The sequence below is a fragment of the Triticum aestivum genome, chromosome 2A (assembly GCF_018294505.1).
Source record: "Triticum aestivum cultivar Chinese Spring chromosome 2A, IWGSC CS RefSeq v2.1, whole genome shotgun sequence".
Classification (NCBI taxonomy): Eukaryota; Viridiplantae; Streptophyta; class Magnoliopsida; order Poales; family Poaceae; genus Triticum; species Triticum aestivum.
In genome coordinates, this window is record NC_057797.1 from 2,927,062 (window position 1) to 2,942,512 (window position 15,451).

At 46.2% G+C, this 15,451-nt stretch overlaps 1 protein-coding gene across 1 annotated transcript; it reads right to left on the reverse strand.

Moving 5' to 3' along the window:
* Nucleotides 1-13,167: 13,167 nt before the first annotated feature.
* On the reverse strand, nucleotides 13,168-14,813 carry LOC123186845 (dolabradiene monooxygenase-like). The gene is made up of 2 exons (XM_044598527.1): nucleotides 13,923-14,813; nucleotides 13,168-13,836 (listed from the first exon to the last, which is right to left on the reverse strand). The coding sequence occupies exons 1-2, from the start codon at nucleotides 14,811-14,813 to the stop codon at nucleotides 13,168-13,170; spliced, it is 1,560 nt and encodes a 519-aa protein (XP_044454462.1).
* Between the last annotated feature and the right edge of the window lie 638 nt (nucleotides 14,814-15,451).

Sequence of the window (15,451 nt, forward strand, 5' to 3'; positions counted from 1 at the left end):
TCCAAAGCCTATGGTTTGTGCACAAAGCAGGTGGCAGTTGGCAGATTTGGCGTCAATAAGTATGTTAAGTGCAGTACTTGATAAGTTTCTCTTATATACTAGCTCCTTGGTTTTATCGAAGAAAAAAAAGGTTCATTGGTCCTCTATCGTTTTGGCCTTACCATTCTGATCTGATGACATGATTCTGATATTGGTAATGGGAGACGTGTGCAAGCATCCTGATGCAGACCCTCCAAAATAAGATAGACTCCTCCACAACACCGTACTCAAATAGGAGAGCTACTGCGACCTCTTAAATAAGTGTGAGGTCCTTCATGTTCACACCCATTTAGTATATGTAACATATGCTGGCATGCCTAAATCACCATTTACATGTGTTGTAACTGATCGATTCACATGCCAGTTTGATTTCATTTCTCTACAAGTGGGACAATATTACAAGTCCATACAATGGAACAATGTTTCCTTTTTTTGAGAGTACACAAAGAGCGCACCATAGCTTTACATAAGGAAGAGGTTAGTTACAAGAATTACAAACGATGGCTAGTACCACATAGCGCTTCTTAGCACATCCACCACTCCACTCCACACTGAACACGGGAGACTACTCGTCGAGGTGCTGAGCTCCTCTCCCTCCTGCAATAGCCCACTTGTAGAATTTTATCAGTAGTGCCCCATTCATTTAGGATATATGATCTAGAAAACATCAAAACAACATCCTGTTTCGCTGCTTTCTAAGGTTCCAACAGATCAATATGGTGAAGGAGTCGAACCCTTTGTGATTTATTTTGGGGATGCACTTGTTAGTAGCCGACCACCACGCCTCCATCCAACGGTCCGCCGATGGCAAAATCGATATATCAATCCCCACTTTCCTGAAGTAGAGGAACCACACTTGGCGAGAAAAGACACACTGCAGCAATATGTGGCGAACCGTGTCTTCCTCATGGTCACAGAAGAAACATAGCGAGCGTTGATCTTGAGGGCCATGTCTAAGTCTCCGATCAAACTTCCATAGCCGATATTGTAATGCAAGCCACATGAAGATCTTGTAAGTGAGAGGTGCCCAACATCGCCAGATCACCGAAGAACAATGGAACCGGACGGCTCCTTCATAAAGAATCTTATAAGCTGAGGCGGCCGAATACTGCCCATTGCTATTCCACTGCCAAACTGACTCGTCTTCAGCGTTAGGTGAATGGATTGGACCAGCCCATCAGTAGACAGCTCTCCCACGATATCCAGCGCCCAAGCGTTCAGATTTGAACCATCCTTGACAGACGTCTTGTTAACACTTGTGTCCTAACCATAGCAAAAACGATCGGTGCAATCTCGGTAATTCACTCCGTTGATCCATTGGTCTTTCCAAAACAACACAGGATTACCATTTCCGACCTGCCACTTCACCAGACTGTCTTTTCAAGACTGATGATTTTTTCTCAAATCCATGAAACCTTTTTTTAAATCATGAACTTTTTAGAAATCGTGAACTTTTTTGAGTTTTTTCAAATGCATGAACATTTTAGAATTCGTGAACTTTTTTGTATTTCTTGCAATTTTTTCAGGATTTTTTTGGCTTTTTCCTGAAAATCAACGGTTCACCAGTTATGGGTAAATCAGCAATCGTTCATGCATATAAAAAGCAGTACCGATCATTTTTTTGTTTTGAGCGAGCGAACAATGTTCGGCAGTAGAAATCGTTTGTTTTTTACTTTTGAGCGAGCGAGCGTGCTGGTGGGCCGGCCCATGCAAGCGACCGTGTGAGCGCCAGCTCGTTAACTGGCGCAAAGAGCGCCAATTAGGACCTCTCTATGAACCACTCAAAGAAAAAGGAGCTCTCCATGAAGATGTTGGCTTGAATTTGTAACCCCTTTGTAAAGAAAGAAATTTTAATAGTTATCTTGAAATTTTAGAGGAAAATAGCATTAATTGAATTAACATGGCATGCTCATTTTTGCCTAGAAAAAATATGCCATGTTCATTACAATCGACTTCCACACCAAATTAGCTGAATAGGGAAGAATTTTGCTATGTGGTGTAGCTTGATAAACTTGGATTTAGCATGCATATGTTATTGGCAGTTTTTTAAGGCTATGCTAGTTATATTTTGTACCGACACCATTGTATATCTTGTTGTAGAATGCGGGAGGATCACCTAGCCTCACTGTTTCAGTTTTCGCTTGGCTATTTTAGCTATATTATTGCTAACCTCATCAGTGTCATACGCCTTTTGTTTATCCAAGGCCATGCCAAAATTTCCCTTTAATTACGTCAGTTTTTAGTGCCTACAGATGACTCTGATGTGTCATTTTGACAAAAGTCCCACTATGGTCAGTTCTTGTAGTTCAGTTAGGTAATCTAATTTTCAAATGATATGTGATATGGTGATTTGCCTTTATTTTATTAATTTCATGTGTTCCTTGTCATCGGAATTTGTGCATGAATTGGTTACATGTCTGCAAAGCTAACCAAATATGAATGAGATGAATTACATGTCTGCAAAACTAACGAAGTATGAATGAGATGAATTTCCTCTTTGCAGAATCCACATACTACGTATTACATGCAAAAATCAGGTGAAAACCAAAACAAAAGGGCCAAGCCCACTTCAAAACACCGTAAACACACAGGGCCAAGCTCACTCTTGACAGTGTGCCGAATGCCACGATACACACAAACCACACAAACACACACTAGCCAGGGGACTCGCTCCACCGAACAAGCGGCTCTTCCATCACGGCCGGAAAGAAGTCATGAGGCACTCTCCCGCGGCGATGAAGAGACCAGCATTCCACATGCCTGCAATAGTTGTAACCCACATGACACGAGTTCCATGTCGTCGAAGTTGCAAAGCTCTTGGGGCCGCCTCCAAAACGTCCACTGCTCCAACATGCCTTGCGCACTCAGCCGGTACTGCTTCTAGGGTCATCTCCCTGAAATTGCCACTGCAGAGACGTGTGTAATGCACGTGCATGCTTACTAGTTTCCTAAAACCCTCCTTGTATCAATGCGTGCAAATCTTTTGCGTATTCGGGGAAAAAAAGAGATCTAACTAAGTCGATGCCCAAGCCCATACAGACAAAGAGCCTTGAGTTTCTCTTTTTCAAATTCGCAATATTTTTTAATTTCACTAACATTTTCTAAAGTTTGTGATTTGTTTTAAAATTCTTGAACATGTTTTTAATCCGCAAATACTTCTATTTATGGAACATGTTTTAGTTAGTTTATACATTTTTGTAAATTTGTGAATGTTATTTTAAAATTTATGAATTTTTTAATTTCCAAATAATATTTCAATACTTTTTATTATATACTATAACATTTCTCCGAAATAAAAACCAGGGCAAATTTCGCCAGGAAAAAGGCAGGATCACTAAATGGGTATGTGGGTTGTTAATAAGGAAATTGTGATAAAATGCCTTCGTCGGGCCTGGTTTTTGCACGTCAGGAAACCCACATCTTCACATGCTTTGGGATCTGGAAACCGTCGGGTGACTGGCAGGCCTGTGGCATGCGGCATGCCTACTCCCTCATATACGGTCCAGATACACATGTTTTAGTTTGGTTATCTAAAAAAAAGGTGTATATGTTTGGCCCATCGCCATCTTCTCTGTTTCTCTCCCCAAGGGCAACGACTGCCAGCTCTTTCTGGCAAGATGCTTTCCATCTGTATTGAGCGCTATAGGTACGTGTTTTTTTTTTCATGGAGTATGACTTTAGATCCACATCGCATTCCATGGATTTTTTTTTTGAAGGTCTATTCCATGGATTTGAGTTTGTATGGCTGCCAATCATTTCTGGTTGTAGGTATATGTTTTTTTTTGTCTAAGTCACAAATTCAGGTTGTTCAGTTTCTTGTCACATTTATATAATCAATAAAGTAGACAAAGCTTGTTAATCTCTCATATACGTCAGACAACTGAATCATCAAATTCAGACCCAAGACACTAAGCCCTTGCCTCCTCCACATCTGTGCACTGACAGAGCTTCACGGCTTGCCGCTCTGAAAGCCAACATTGACCTTCACGGCTCATGATGAACCACACTGACACCCACATGAACATGAACATGCACACTGACTACATGTTGTTTTCCTCGACAGTGAGCAATGGTACACGTTCACAACACACATTGGTTCGGTTGTGATGTTGAGCAATTGGTTAAGGATCTCGTGGCACAACTCGAGGTGTAAATAACAGAGTACGTTCAGTCTAACTAGAAGGAAAGGTGCTCCGTTATAGGTCGAGGCGTAAATAAAGGATGATGCATGATGACAATGATAATATACATATAGAATGTCTTTTCTCCTTGATTGTATAATTCAAAACAGAAACTTCAGTTTGCACAACTGAAGGCCAGGACCTCAAGCAAGCCAGATGAGATGAGCTGCTAGCATTCTTGTGCTGACAAGAACACAAGCTGCCCATTTATTTCACCAGCAGGCAGGTACCAAGTAGGTGAATTCACAAGACGATTGCCGGCGAAATATAGCGAATTAAGGACAGCCAAGACATGGCGGCTAGGGTTTACTCCAAGTACAGGAAGATGACCTCCAGGGCTCTCGACGATGAGCCCGCCCGGTTTGGCGCCAACCGACCGCTGGGTGTCGATTTCTTCAGCTAACAGCATGACAAGTGTCGATTTCTTCAGAAGATGATGCAGTCTCGTTCCTGACAAGGAGGGAGATGTGTAAGTAATTGGCATGGTTCCTCAAGGTCAGAATATTTTGCACTAAGCAAATACTGAATGGCGGAAATACTAACCATCGACACACATGGTATGAATGTGAATGATGTGCTCATCGTAGCAATTTCTAAGTGACATCACAAGGCTGACAGGCTTCAGATATACCACCAAGCTGCAAGCTACGCTTCTTATGGACTAGGCAGTGTTTTTGCTTCTTCTTTCTTAGCAGGGCTCCGGTTCCTCTGTGGACTGGTTACAGTTCAATTCATTACCCTTCTTGGCAGCCAGTTCTGAAATAATGGTTTCAAGTCGATAAGAACAAGGAGCTAGCTTGCAGAGTTGCACTTCACTGGGGCCTAGTTGTTGGGGATCGTAGCAGAAATTCAAAATTTTCTACGCAACACCACGATCAATCTATGGAGTAATCTAGCAACGAGGGAAGGAGAGTGCATCTACACACCCTTATAGATCGCTAAGCGGAAGCGTTCAAGTGAACGGGGTTGATGGAGTCGTACTCGCCGTGATCCAAATCACCGATGATCCTAGTGTCGAACGGATGGCACCTCCGTGTCCAACACACATGCAGCTCGGTGACGTCTCCCACGCCTTGATCCAGCAAGGGGAGAAGGAGAGGTTGGGGAAGACTCCGTCCAGCAGCAGCACGACGGCGTGGTGGTGAAGGAGGAGCGTGACAATCCTGCAGGGCTTCGCCAAGCACCGCGGGAGAGGAGGAGGACTTGGGAGAGGGGGAGGGCTGCGCCAGAACTTGGGTGTGGCTGCCCTCTCTCTCCCTCACTATATATAGGGGGAAGGGAGGAGGGGGAGGCGCCCTAGGGTTCCCTAGGGGAGGGGCGGCGGCCACAGGGGAAACCCTAGATGGGTTTGGGCGCCCCCACCCCCTAGGAAACTTGCCCCCCAAGCCGGGAGGGGCGGCTGCCCTAGGGGTGGCGCCCCCACCTCTCCTGGTTACGTGAGATGGGGTGGGAGGGGCGCTCAGCCCCTTAATGGGCTGATGTGCCCTCTCCCCTTGGCCCATAAGGACCCCAACGCTTGCCGGGGCCTCCGAAACCCCTTTCGGACATGCTGGTCATCACTTGGTACCCCCGGAACAATTCCGGACTCCAATACCCTTCGTCCAATATACCGATCTTCACCCCCGGACCATTCCGGAGCTCCTCGTCATGTCCGGGACCTCATCCGGGACTCCGAACAACCTTCGGTAACCACGTACATCTATTCCCTATAACCCTAGCGTCACCGAACCTTAAGTGTGTAGACCCTACGGGTTCGGGAACCATGTAGACATGACCAAGACACCTCTCCGGCCAATAACGAACAACGGGATCTGGATACCTATGTTGGCTCCCACATGTTCCACGATGATCTCATCGGATGAACCACGATGTCGAGGATTCAATCAATCCCGTATTCAATTTCCTTTGTCTAGCGGTATTGCACTTGCCAGAGATTCGATCGTCGGTATCTCGATATCTTGTTCAATCTCGTTACCGGCAAGTCTCTGTACTCGTTCCGTAACACATCATCCCGTGATCAACTCCTTGGTCACATTGCGCATATGATGATGTCCTACCGAGTGGGCCCAGAGATACCTCTCCGTCACACGGAGTGACAAATCCCAGTCTCGATTCGTGCCAACCCAACAGACACTTTCGGAGATACCCATAGTGTACCTTTATAGCCACCCAGTTAGGTTGTGACGTCTGGCACACCCAAAGCATTCCTACGGTATCCGGGAGTTGCACAATTTCATGGTCTAAGGAAATGATACTTGACATTAGAAAAGCTTTAGCATACGAACTACACGATCTTTGTGCTAGGCTTAGGATTGGGTCTTGTCCATCACATCATTCTCCTAATGATGTGATCCCGTTATCAACAATATCCAATGTCCATGGTCAGAAAACTGTAACCATCTATTGATCAATGAGCTAGTCAACTAGAGGCTTACTAGGGACATGGTGTTGTTTATGCATCCACACATGTATCTGAGTTTCCTATCAATACAATTATAGCATGGATAATAAACAATTGTCATGAATAAGGAAATATAATAATAACTAATTTGTTATTGCCTCTAGAGCATATTTCCGACACTAGTTACCTCACATCACATGAACTAACGTTCTACACTGTTTTATGTACACCGATTCCTGGAGTCGTCGAGTAGGTGTGTAGCAGTCCTTGTGTGGGAAGCGTGAGTACAGTCTTCCTTTCGGTGCCCCCAAATTGTTCAGCGCCGTCTAAACCTTCTTAGTGAGCCACACCTATGAAATTCGACCAGCGATTCTATTAGCGGGTATACATAATGTCCCTCTACTCAGAGTAGACAGGCATGCATAATCTTACTTGTTTTTAGTAATAAAAGGTTGTCGGCTGCATCTTACTTGTTTGCCGTTATGACCTGCACAGATGAGTTGCTTGTTAGTTAGTACAAAGAGCATCATCCCTCCATGAAATTAAAATGAAGCAGGTCTGAATGTTTAGACCTGACATTGGTATTTCTCTTGCACAATGCTGCAGGCACATGCCACCTTCGAAATATTTCCTGGATCAACAACTTGATTTGTGCCTTGGTAAATTGCAACAATTCCTGAGCGACCGGCGCGCGCTTAAGATGGATTTGTTACACTGCATCAGTTAAAAAAAATTGAATGATGGGCATCAGGGAGGAATGGATTTGGTATCAAGGATGTCACAAGGAATATTTTGACCATTCTCGTGCCACCATTGCAGCGGCAGAAGACCGCCTCAGTCAACCACACCTTTCCCCAACTCAATCGGTTGCTTCCAAGGAGATTGATCTGCAAAACGAAGCAACATCATGACTGAGATTAGCTACCGACGCTACATGCATGTCTGACTGAGATAGGTAAAAGACCAATCAGAGCGGGGCACTTTCCCATCACTGGTTAGACAGGTTTTGCATGTAAACAGTTAGGGGCACAAAGTAAATTCCCAGCATTAATCGACATCCTGATTGACTGTTGACTTTATCAGAACTTTTAATCGCCTTACTTTGCAATTGACAGTGATGGGAACATTAATAAATAAAGTAATCTAAGAACTCAGAATAAAGATAGAACGACGTAGTGATCAATAATTAGAGACCTTCTGAATTGTAAAGATGCATTGCCTATTGTTGACGAGCAAAAACACAATCTGAGAGTGTTTACTAAACTGACAAGAGAAAATTGGTAATTGAGGTGAGCATCTGACATTACGTGTTTATTTAAAATACGAGATCAGAAAGATTGAGCACTGAAAACTGTTACGGCTAAAACATTAAAAATAAGAAATGTTTTCATAGCTCAAAACTGGAAAATAAGGAGTCTGTACAATAATAGATTGCTTTGAAGTTTGTCTAGTTCATTAGCTTACTAAGCAATAACATGATAACTCAGATTGAGTTCACTGCTTGAATGCAAATGATTCCCAAGACTGAGTTGCAGTTTTCGCCAAGATAACAGACTTTACAGCCGACGACACTAAACAACCGTTGTTCTAGATGTCGTTCCGAGCTAAATTGCGTGACACAATGAGTTTTTTATATTAAATCAGGCTATCCCTTTTTATTACTCTGTAGTGATCTAAACGCTCTTATATTAGTTTACGAAGGGAGTACTTAACATAACGAAAATACAACAGCCTTACTTAAGAGTTTGACTGGGGGGGGGGGGGGGGGGGGGCAGAAAGGGAGAGTGCGGCCGACTATTCATGCTCGCATCGAAATGTGCACTGCAGGGTGAAAACTATTGCAAGTATAATTTGGCTACCAAGTTTATTTGGGCCCAGTTCTTTTCAGGCAAGATTCTACAGAATCAGGATTCTGGAAAATTCTCCCATAATCTGCTTCTCCCAGAATCTGTCGTCGAGTTCTTTTCAGAGATTGTAGTTTGAGATTTTAGAAACTGTTGTGTGTTGAAATGTCTGTACTACCCTTAGACAGAATTTGTTTGAGCAGCACTATCCCAATTTGCTTTGGGTTCCTTTACTTTCTCCATCTAACATTATAATTCAACACTATCACATTAGCATTGACATCAGCAAGCATCAAAAAAATTAAGCATCAATCCATCCATCCATCTAACAAATTCGAGCATCAATCCATCTACCTATTTTATCTATCAACAACAGCTAGCATCAATTCAAGCATGAAGAAACAGAGAGATGCAAACAAGAGGGCTCACCGTGAGCGTCGGCATCGAACTTTGAGGACGGGGCGGACTGGGGGGCGAGGAGGAGCTGAGGAGGGAAGCTGGCCGGCGGGGGCGGAGACGGCTTGGCCTGGCCGGCGGCGGCGCGGCAACCCTAGCCACTGCCGCGAAGCTGACGGGGCGGGGCGAACTGCCGGACGAGGAGGGCGTGGCGGACCGGGAAGGGAGGCTGGCCAGCGGGGGCGGGGGCGGGGGCGGGGCGGGCTGGCCGACGGGGGCGGGGGCGGCTTGAAGTTCCGCTGCCCCGATGCGGTGCAGGAACTGGGAGACGAGCGAGCGGTCGGGTGCGTCCGCTTGTTTTCGGGGTCCGGGGCTGGACTGCGGGGTGGCATTTTGACCGTAAATACGTGATACAATAGGGGTACAGCTATACTTCGAAATGTTTTCTTTGGTGGGACTTGCCAGAATCCTAAGATTGTGGGAGAAGCCAGGTATTTTGGGATTTTGAGATTGCACTAGGATTCTAGAGAATCCGGTTGAGATTTTGAAAGTTCAATCGAGTTCTTTTCGCTCGGGATTTTCAGGACCAAGATTCTCCATAATCTGCTCAAAAGAACTGGGCCTTGATCTACCAAGTTAGCTTAAATACTAATGTTCAGTGCAGAGTGAAGATACCAGGTCAGGGTGAACTGAGAGAGCTCAGATGGTGTGGAACCAACACACCAAGGTTCAAATCCTAGACTTGGCATTGGTGGCATTTTCCCGGATTTATTTCAGGCCATCCAGTGATGTGCGTTCACCGAGAGGAGGCGCTCCCGTCAACTACGAAGGTGTCTGTGGTGACTTCGTCAATCTCGAAATGATGTGACGGCTCAGTCTCTCGGAGGTGCCCATAAGGATAGAGTGACAGTGTAATACACCAAGTGACAGTGTCCTAGACTAGGGGTACTCACCACGTCGTCTCCCGATCAGGTGGATCGGGGCGAGGACCCCCATGGAGGTTCACTAATGGGCTTCTTCGAGCAACCCATGACATATATGAGGAAGATTCCACAAGACTTGGTGATCAAGACAAGGACTCCTCTTTACCGACGTAGCTGACTAGGACTCTTGTTATCCTAGGCCTCCTGTATACATTATATAAGCCAAGGCTAGGCTAGTCGATAGATGATTATGACATCAACACAAAATCATTTGACTAGTCCTAGAGTTAGACCACACATTATGATCTCAAGGTAGATTAACTCAGTACTCGATACATCTTCATCAGTATAAATAAGAGCAGGACATAGGGTTTTTACCTCCATTAAGAGGGTCCGAACCTGAGTAAACATCGTCTCCTTCGTTCCTGTTATCCTCGATCCAAGATCCACAACTCGGGACCCCCTACCCCGAGGTCTTCCAGTTTTGACACCAACATTGGCCCCTTTCATTGAGAGCTCCGATGTGTGATTGCCGCGATTCGATGGGAATTCAGATTGCCTGACGCGATCTACACGTCGGGACCAAACCTCATCGTCAACGACGACATCTTCGTTGCCGGCTCGACTGGTCACCTCGGCTGGACTGAGGATTACGCTCTGCATCGGATCATCAAGATCATACGAATGCCTTCATCATCAAACTCCGATCTCAATCGAGGTCATGAAGGAATCATCCAGGGAACTTGGGGGCTCAACGTCAACCTTACCCTCGGGCGACTGTGTAGTTTTTTCTGAATAGCGGATTCATCTTCGCCATCCCCGCCTCCTCGAGCGTCGCCTTGACGATTGCTTTGATGGAATTGTGAGGAATTGAGTCTAGAACAACCCTGTAAAATTTCGTCGCATTCCGATGGAGGAATCTCCGGTGATCTCCGATATACCGGAGACCTGTTGAATCTGGACGGGAATCTGGACGAGTTTAGGGCGAGGAGTTCAGCGTCCCGCTCGGACATCCTTTGGAAGATCCAACCGTTCACCGGCTGCGGAATTCCTAGCACCCCTCAAAATTTCAGCTCGATCCGACCGTTCAAACTCCAGGAAACGTCCGATTAGTGCATCAATTTTCGGATCTGTTTTCTGTGCGAAAGCAAATCCGACTCGAGTTCATATATTCATGAACGAGTTAGAGGACGTCCTTTTTGAAGGAAACCTTTTTTTAGGGTATTGTGTTTTGTTTCCAAACACATGCTCACAAATTTTGCTCCTTTTCGGAGGTAATCTTTACTGTCACGCCGGTGTCAAACCAACCAAACAACGTTACAAATGGTATTTTGTTTTGTTTAGTTCAGAATTGTGCGTGCTCTCGTTTCTAACTGATTATTTTAAATGTCTTCCCCTTGGTCTGGCAACGATAAGGCACCTTTCGTGGACATTTTTGTCAGTGGTGACAACATGTAGGTGAAGTTGTTAATGCGGTGGTTTGTTTTTGGTTTTCTCTATCTTAGTTTGGCCGTTGACCGTTGGTTGTCTAATGGCTATGTGCATATGGAAACCTATGCGATATGTACCTAAATTTAAGAAGACATCATGTCTGTTTTCATATAAGATAGCACCTACCTTATAATATATAGACTAGATGATGGCGTGCGTTGCCACACCCGTCAAGTTTGATGATAGAAAACAGGAATTTCTACACAAATAAGGAGGCACAAAACATATAACTTCAATTTGCATGAACTGATTTATATCTTACAGAGCTTTCAACTCCATATCATTCATGCAAGCTTAGCAGGTGTATCTTGGTCTTATAGACTTTCCACCCACTATCATTAGCTGAGATACATTCCGCTATGCGGTACAATTTTGGGTATAAGCTAAATAACCTTAATTTGATGCATGTAACTGGAAGTTGTGCTACATGCATGTTCATAATCAATTAATGGTATAATTAATCTTTCTTGATCTCATCAGATTCATTTAGTAGTAAGCAACCTACACCTCTCTAGCCTGGTGTTCAGAAGTTGGCATGGTTTAGTTGAGAATAATGTAGCATTAACTTATTAGTTTAGACTTTAGAGCAACCTGACAGCAAGATGTGCATAGCAGATCAAGAGCGTACACCTTTGTGGTTATTGCCCTATCTCATGATAGAGGACAGGACAGATGGTGAGAGATACCGTGTGTTTGGATGAGAGAATTTAATTTCTCATATGCCCCTCCCCAATCGGTCCGCGCAGAGATGATTTTCTATCAAGTTTGCGCTCAATAAGTTTCTGAAAGTTCATAGACTTAAAAAACATCACATTGTTTCTTCCAAAAATATATCCATGTATAGTTGCTATAGTCACCAGTGAAGCTTGCATAGAAAGAACGCTGCCCAACAAAGGTGAGAGTTGGTCCGCAAACATAAGAGCATGGTTAATAGTATAGCCAGCTGCTGGCTATAAGCCAGTGCCATGTCTTCTATAGCCCATCTTATAGCCAACATGTATAATAGTAGATCAAAAGAGTGTACTACTTTTTTTTATTATGTGCCCCACCTTTCATTCTCACAAAGTGCCTAGGAGCACGTGCTAGAGCTGACTCTTTACGAGAGCCCGCTTACCTTCTCTCTCTTCTTCTCTTTTCTCCGACTAAGCAAAAATATACTAGTTTATTTTTTATAGCCCGCTGACTCAACTCTATTATACTTGCTCTAAGAAAAGACTAGTTGAAGGGGAACTGTTGACACACTAGTAGATATGGGATAAATTAATTCATGAAAATAGAAGAGAATGAATGACCTAGGCGACTATGCCATTCTGCTTGCAAGGGCTTGGTGGTGACAAAAGCTAGTTTCCTGATTGGCAAAGATAATGAAGATATGAGAGGGTAAAGACCCCCAACGCACTTGCATCTATGAATTACCCTCTTCATGACCTGATCCCTGCTCAAGAAAAAATGAGGATGAAATTTAAAGAAAAGTATTATTGTCAATGGCAAGGCGATAAACAGAAGAAAAAAAGATTCTTGCAGGCGCTAGGAACATGAAGAACATTTGTTTAGATGTAAACTTTTAACAGGGTTATGAACAAGTGCATGACCAACATGACTAATCTTGGTACCTAGTCCATTGGCAACATGAACCTGATCGTTGCCCTTGTATTTCTCACGGATTGTCAGCTTGTTAAGCTTCTCATTTCACAGCTGGGAGCAATGAACACCTACGTACGTACGTACACTGAAAAGGAAAATTTAGCAAGATACACACCAGGATTTATTTGACCATGCATGCATGCATGTAGTCCCTAGCTTGTCAAACAACATACTACTCTCTAGAAAAATAAAGAGTTATTTAGAAACGGAGGGAGTAGATAGCTGCTGCACCCAATGCCTCTAATTAATTAAGGCAGCTCGGCCCCTGGACAAGGCATGCCGGGAACGGGAACCGGCACGGGCACGCGGAGGACTGGGCGTAGCAGGAGGTTGGCCTTCCGCCGGGCAGTGAGCCCGAACGTCTCGGTCATGTCCAACTGCGTGGGATCGGACAGTCCGGGCTCCTCCCACTCCCAGTCGAAGTGGAGCAGCAGACTGGCTAGGGCGAGCTCCAGGACGGCGACGCCGAAGTTCATGCCAGGGCACATCCTCCGCCCGGCGCCAAAAGGCAGGAGCTCGAAGTCGAGGCCCTTGAAGTCCCTCGCCGCCTCGCACTCGAACCTCTCCGGCCGGAACTCCTCGGGCGCGTCCCAATATCGCTCGTCGCGGCCCATCGCCCAGACGTTGACCAGAACCTGTGTGCCCTGTGGCACGTCGTACCCTAGCACCTGGCACATCTCCCGGCTCTCTCGTGGAATCAGCAGCGGCACCGCTGGGTGCAGCCGCAGCGTCTCCCGGATGACGAGGTGCATGTACGGGAGCTCGCCGAGCCTTCCCTCGACCGCCGTTCCGCTGGCCTCGAAGGCTTGCCGCACCTCAGCCGTCGTCCGCTGCATCACCCTTGGGTTCTTGGTCAGCTCCGCGAACACCCACTCCAGCGTGGTGAAAACCGACTCGCTGCCGGCGGCGAAGAGCCCCTGCACGCGGCCAGTTTCTCTTGCATGGTTGAGAGGATCAAAGCAAAAATTATTTACCTACTTAGTTAAGATTAAGAGGTGCTTACGAAGACGAAGGATTTGATATCATCCATGTCCAGCGGGAACTTGAGATCCCCCTCCTTCTGAATTTTCAGCAGCACATCCAGCAGATCCTCGGTATGGCCGTCACCCGTCCTCTCCAGGTGCTTTTGGATGATGCCGTCTAGGATCCCGAAGACGGCGTCTCTGCATTCCTTGGCCTCTTTCCCGGCGCTGGTGAGCGCGCAGGCGAGACGCGACGAAGGCCACAGGTCGGCCAAGTTGAACCCCCCCGCCAGCTCCACGGCGCGCTCCAGACTAGTGAGGAACACGTCTATGTCCTTGCACCGGACACCCATCACCGCACGCACCATGGTCTCGGCCACCAGCGTGGACAGCCGCGCGCGCATCTCCATCGGGCGCGCCTTCACCGCCGCCTCGGCGACATCGTGTAGAGTGGCAGCGACCTCCTCCTCACGGATCCACCGGAAAGATCGTATGCGCCGCGCAGTGAGGAGCTCCGTGACGGCGATTTTGCGGAGCTGCCGCCAGTACTCCCCGTACGGCGCAAAAATGATTTCCCGCCCGCCGTTGGTTAGCACGCTTGTGGTGGGTCTCAACCGGCGAGAGGCGAACACCGTATCGTGGGTCTTCATCACCTCGCTTGCCGCCTCGCGGGAGGTGATCACTAGCGTTGGCACCTCGCCGAGCCGGAGCAGCATGACCGAGCCGTGTCGCCGGGACAGGCCGCGCATGGCATGGTGCGGTAGAGCGCCCACGAGGTGGTGCAGGTGGCCGATCACTGGGAGCGCCCACGGAGATGGTGGTGGCCGCAGTCCTTGGACGCCATGTTTCGCCGTGCGCCTGCGGCCGGCGAGCACGACGACGAGCAGCGACACCAGAGCCAAGCCAAGGTACAGGTATGAGTACTCCTCCATTGTTGCCTGCAGTGTGGTGTGGGCATGGTGGCATATTTATTGCCTCCAAAGAAGGTGCCAGTCAAATTAAGAATCTGCACCCTCCCTTGTTGACTCAACTAGTCCAGTAGGAACGACTGACCTTCTGACGAGTTCCTGTCCGTTTGCCGTGTTCAAGGTAAGCCGAGCACGGCTCTCAGTAATCACTAGGACACGGCAGAGGCAGGGCGTAATCGAGAGTCAGGCCAAAGGGACTCGGTAAACATGAAAAACTCGGCTTACCAGATGGCTACCGAGAGCCAAAACCTAGCTAGATACCACCTCCGTCCTGAATTAGTGGTCTCTTTTGTATTTTGTGCTAAATTTTGATCTTAGATTTAACTAGTAAAATGCCGATGCATGTAACAGAAAGTAATATCATTAAAAACTATGTTCAAATACGAATCCAATGATATAATTTTTGATGACATGCATTATTATTTCTTAGTTAAATCTATGATCAAAATTTGGCATAAAATACTATGGGGACTAATAAACCAAGACAGAGGTAGTACCCGGTAAAAGGGTGCCCGCCGTTTGTGATTCATGGCTCCATGATGTCGGGCGCGGGTTTGCCGAGAACCTTTGGAAGGGTACTCGGCAATCATTTTCCTATATAC

Bases quoted from the DNA above. Each gene is read 5' to 3' on its own strand.
- LOC123186845 (XM_044598527.1), bottom strand. From the start codon at position 14,813: ATGGAGGAGTACTCATACCTGTACCTTGGCTTGGCTCTGGTGTCGCTG. The intron at 13,837-13,922 runs GTAAGCACCTCT...GGCCGCGTGCAG, and splicing joins ATATCAAATCCTTCGTCTTC to GGGCTCTTCGCCGCCGGCAG.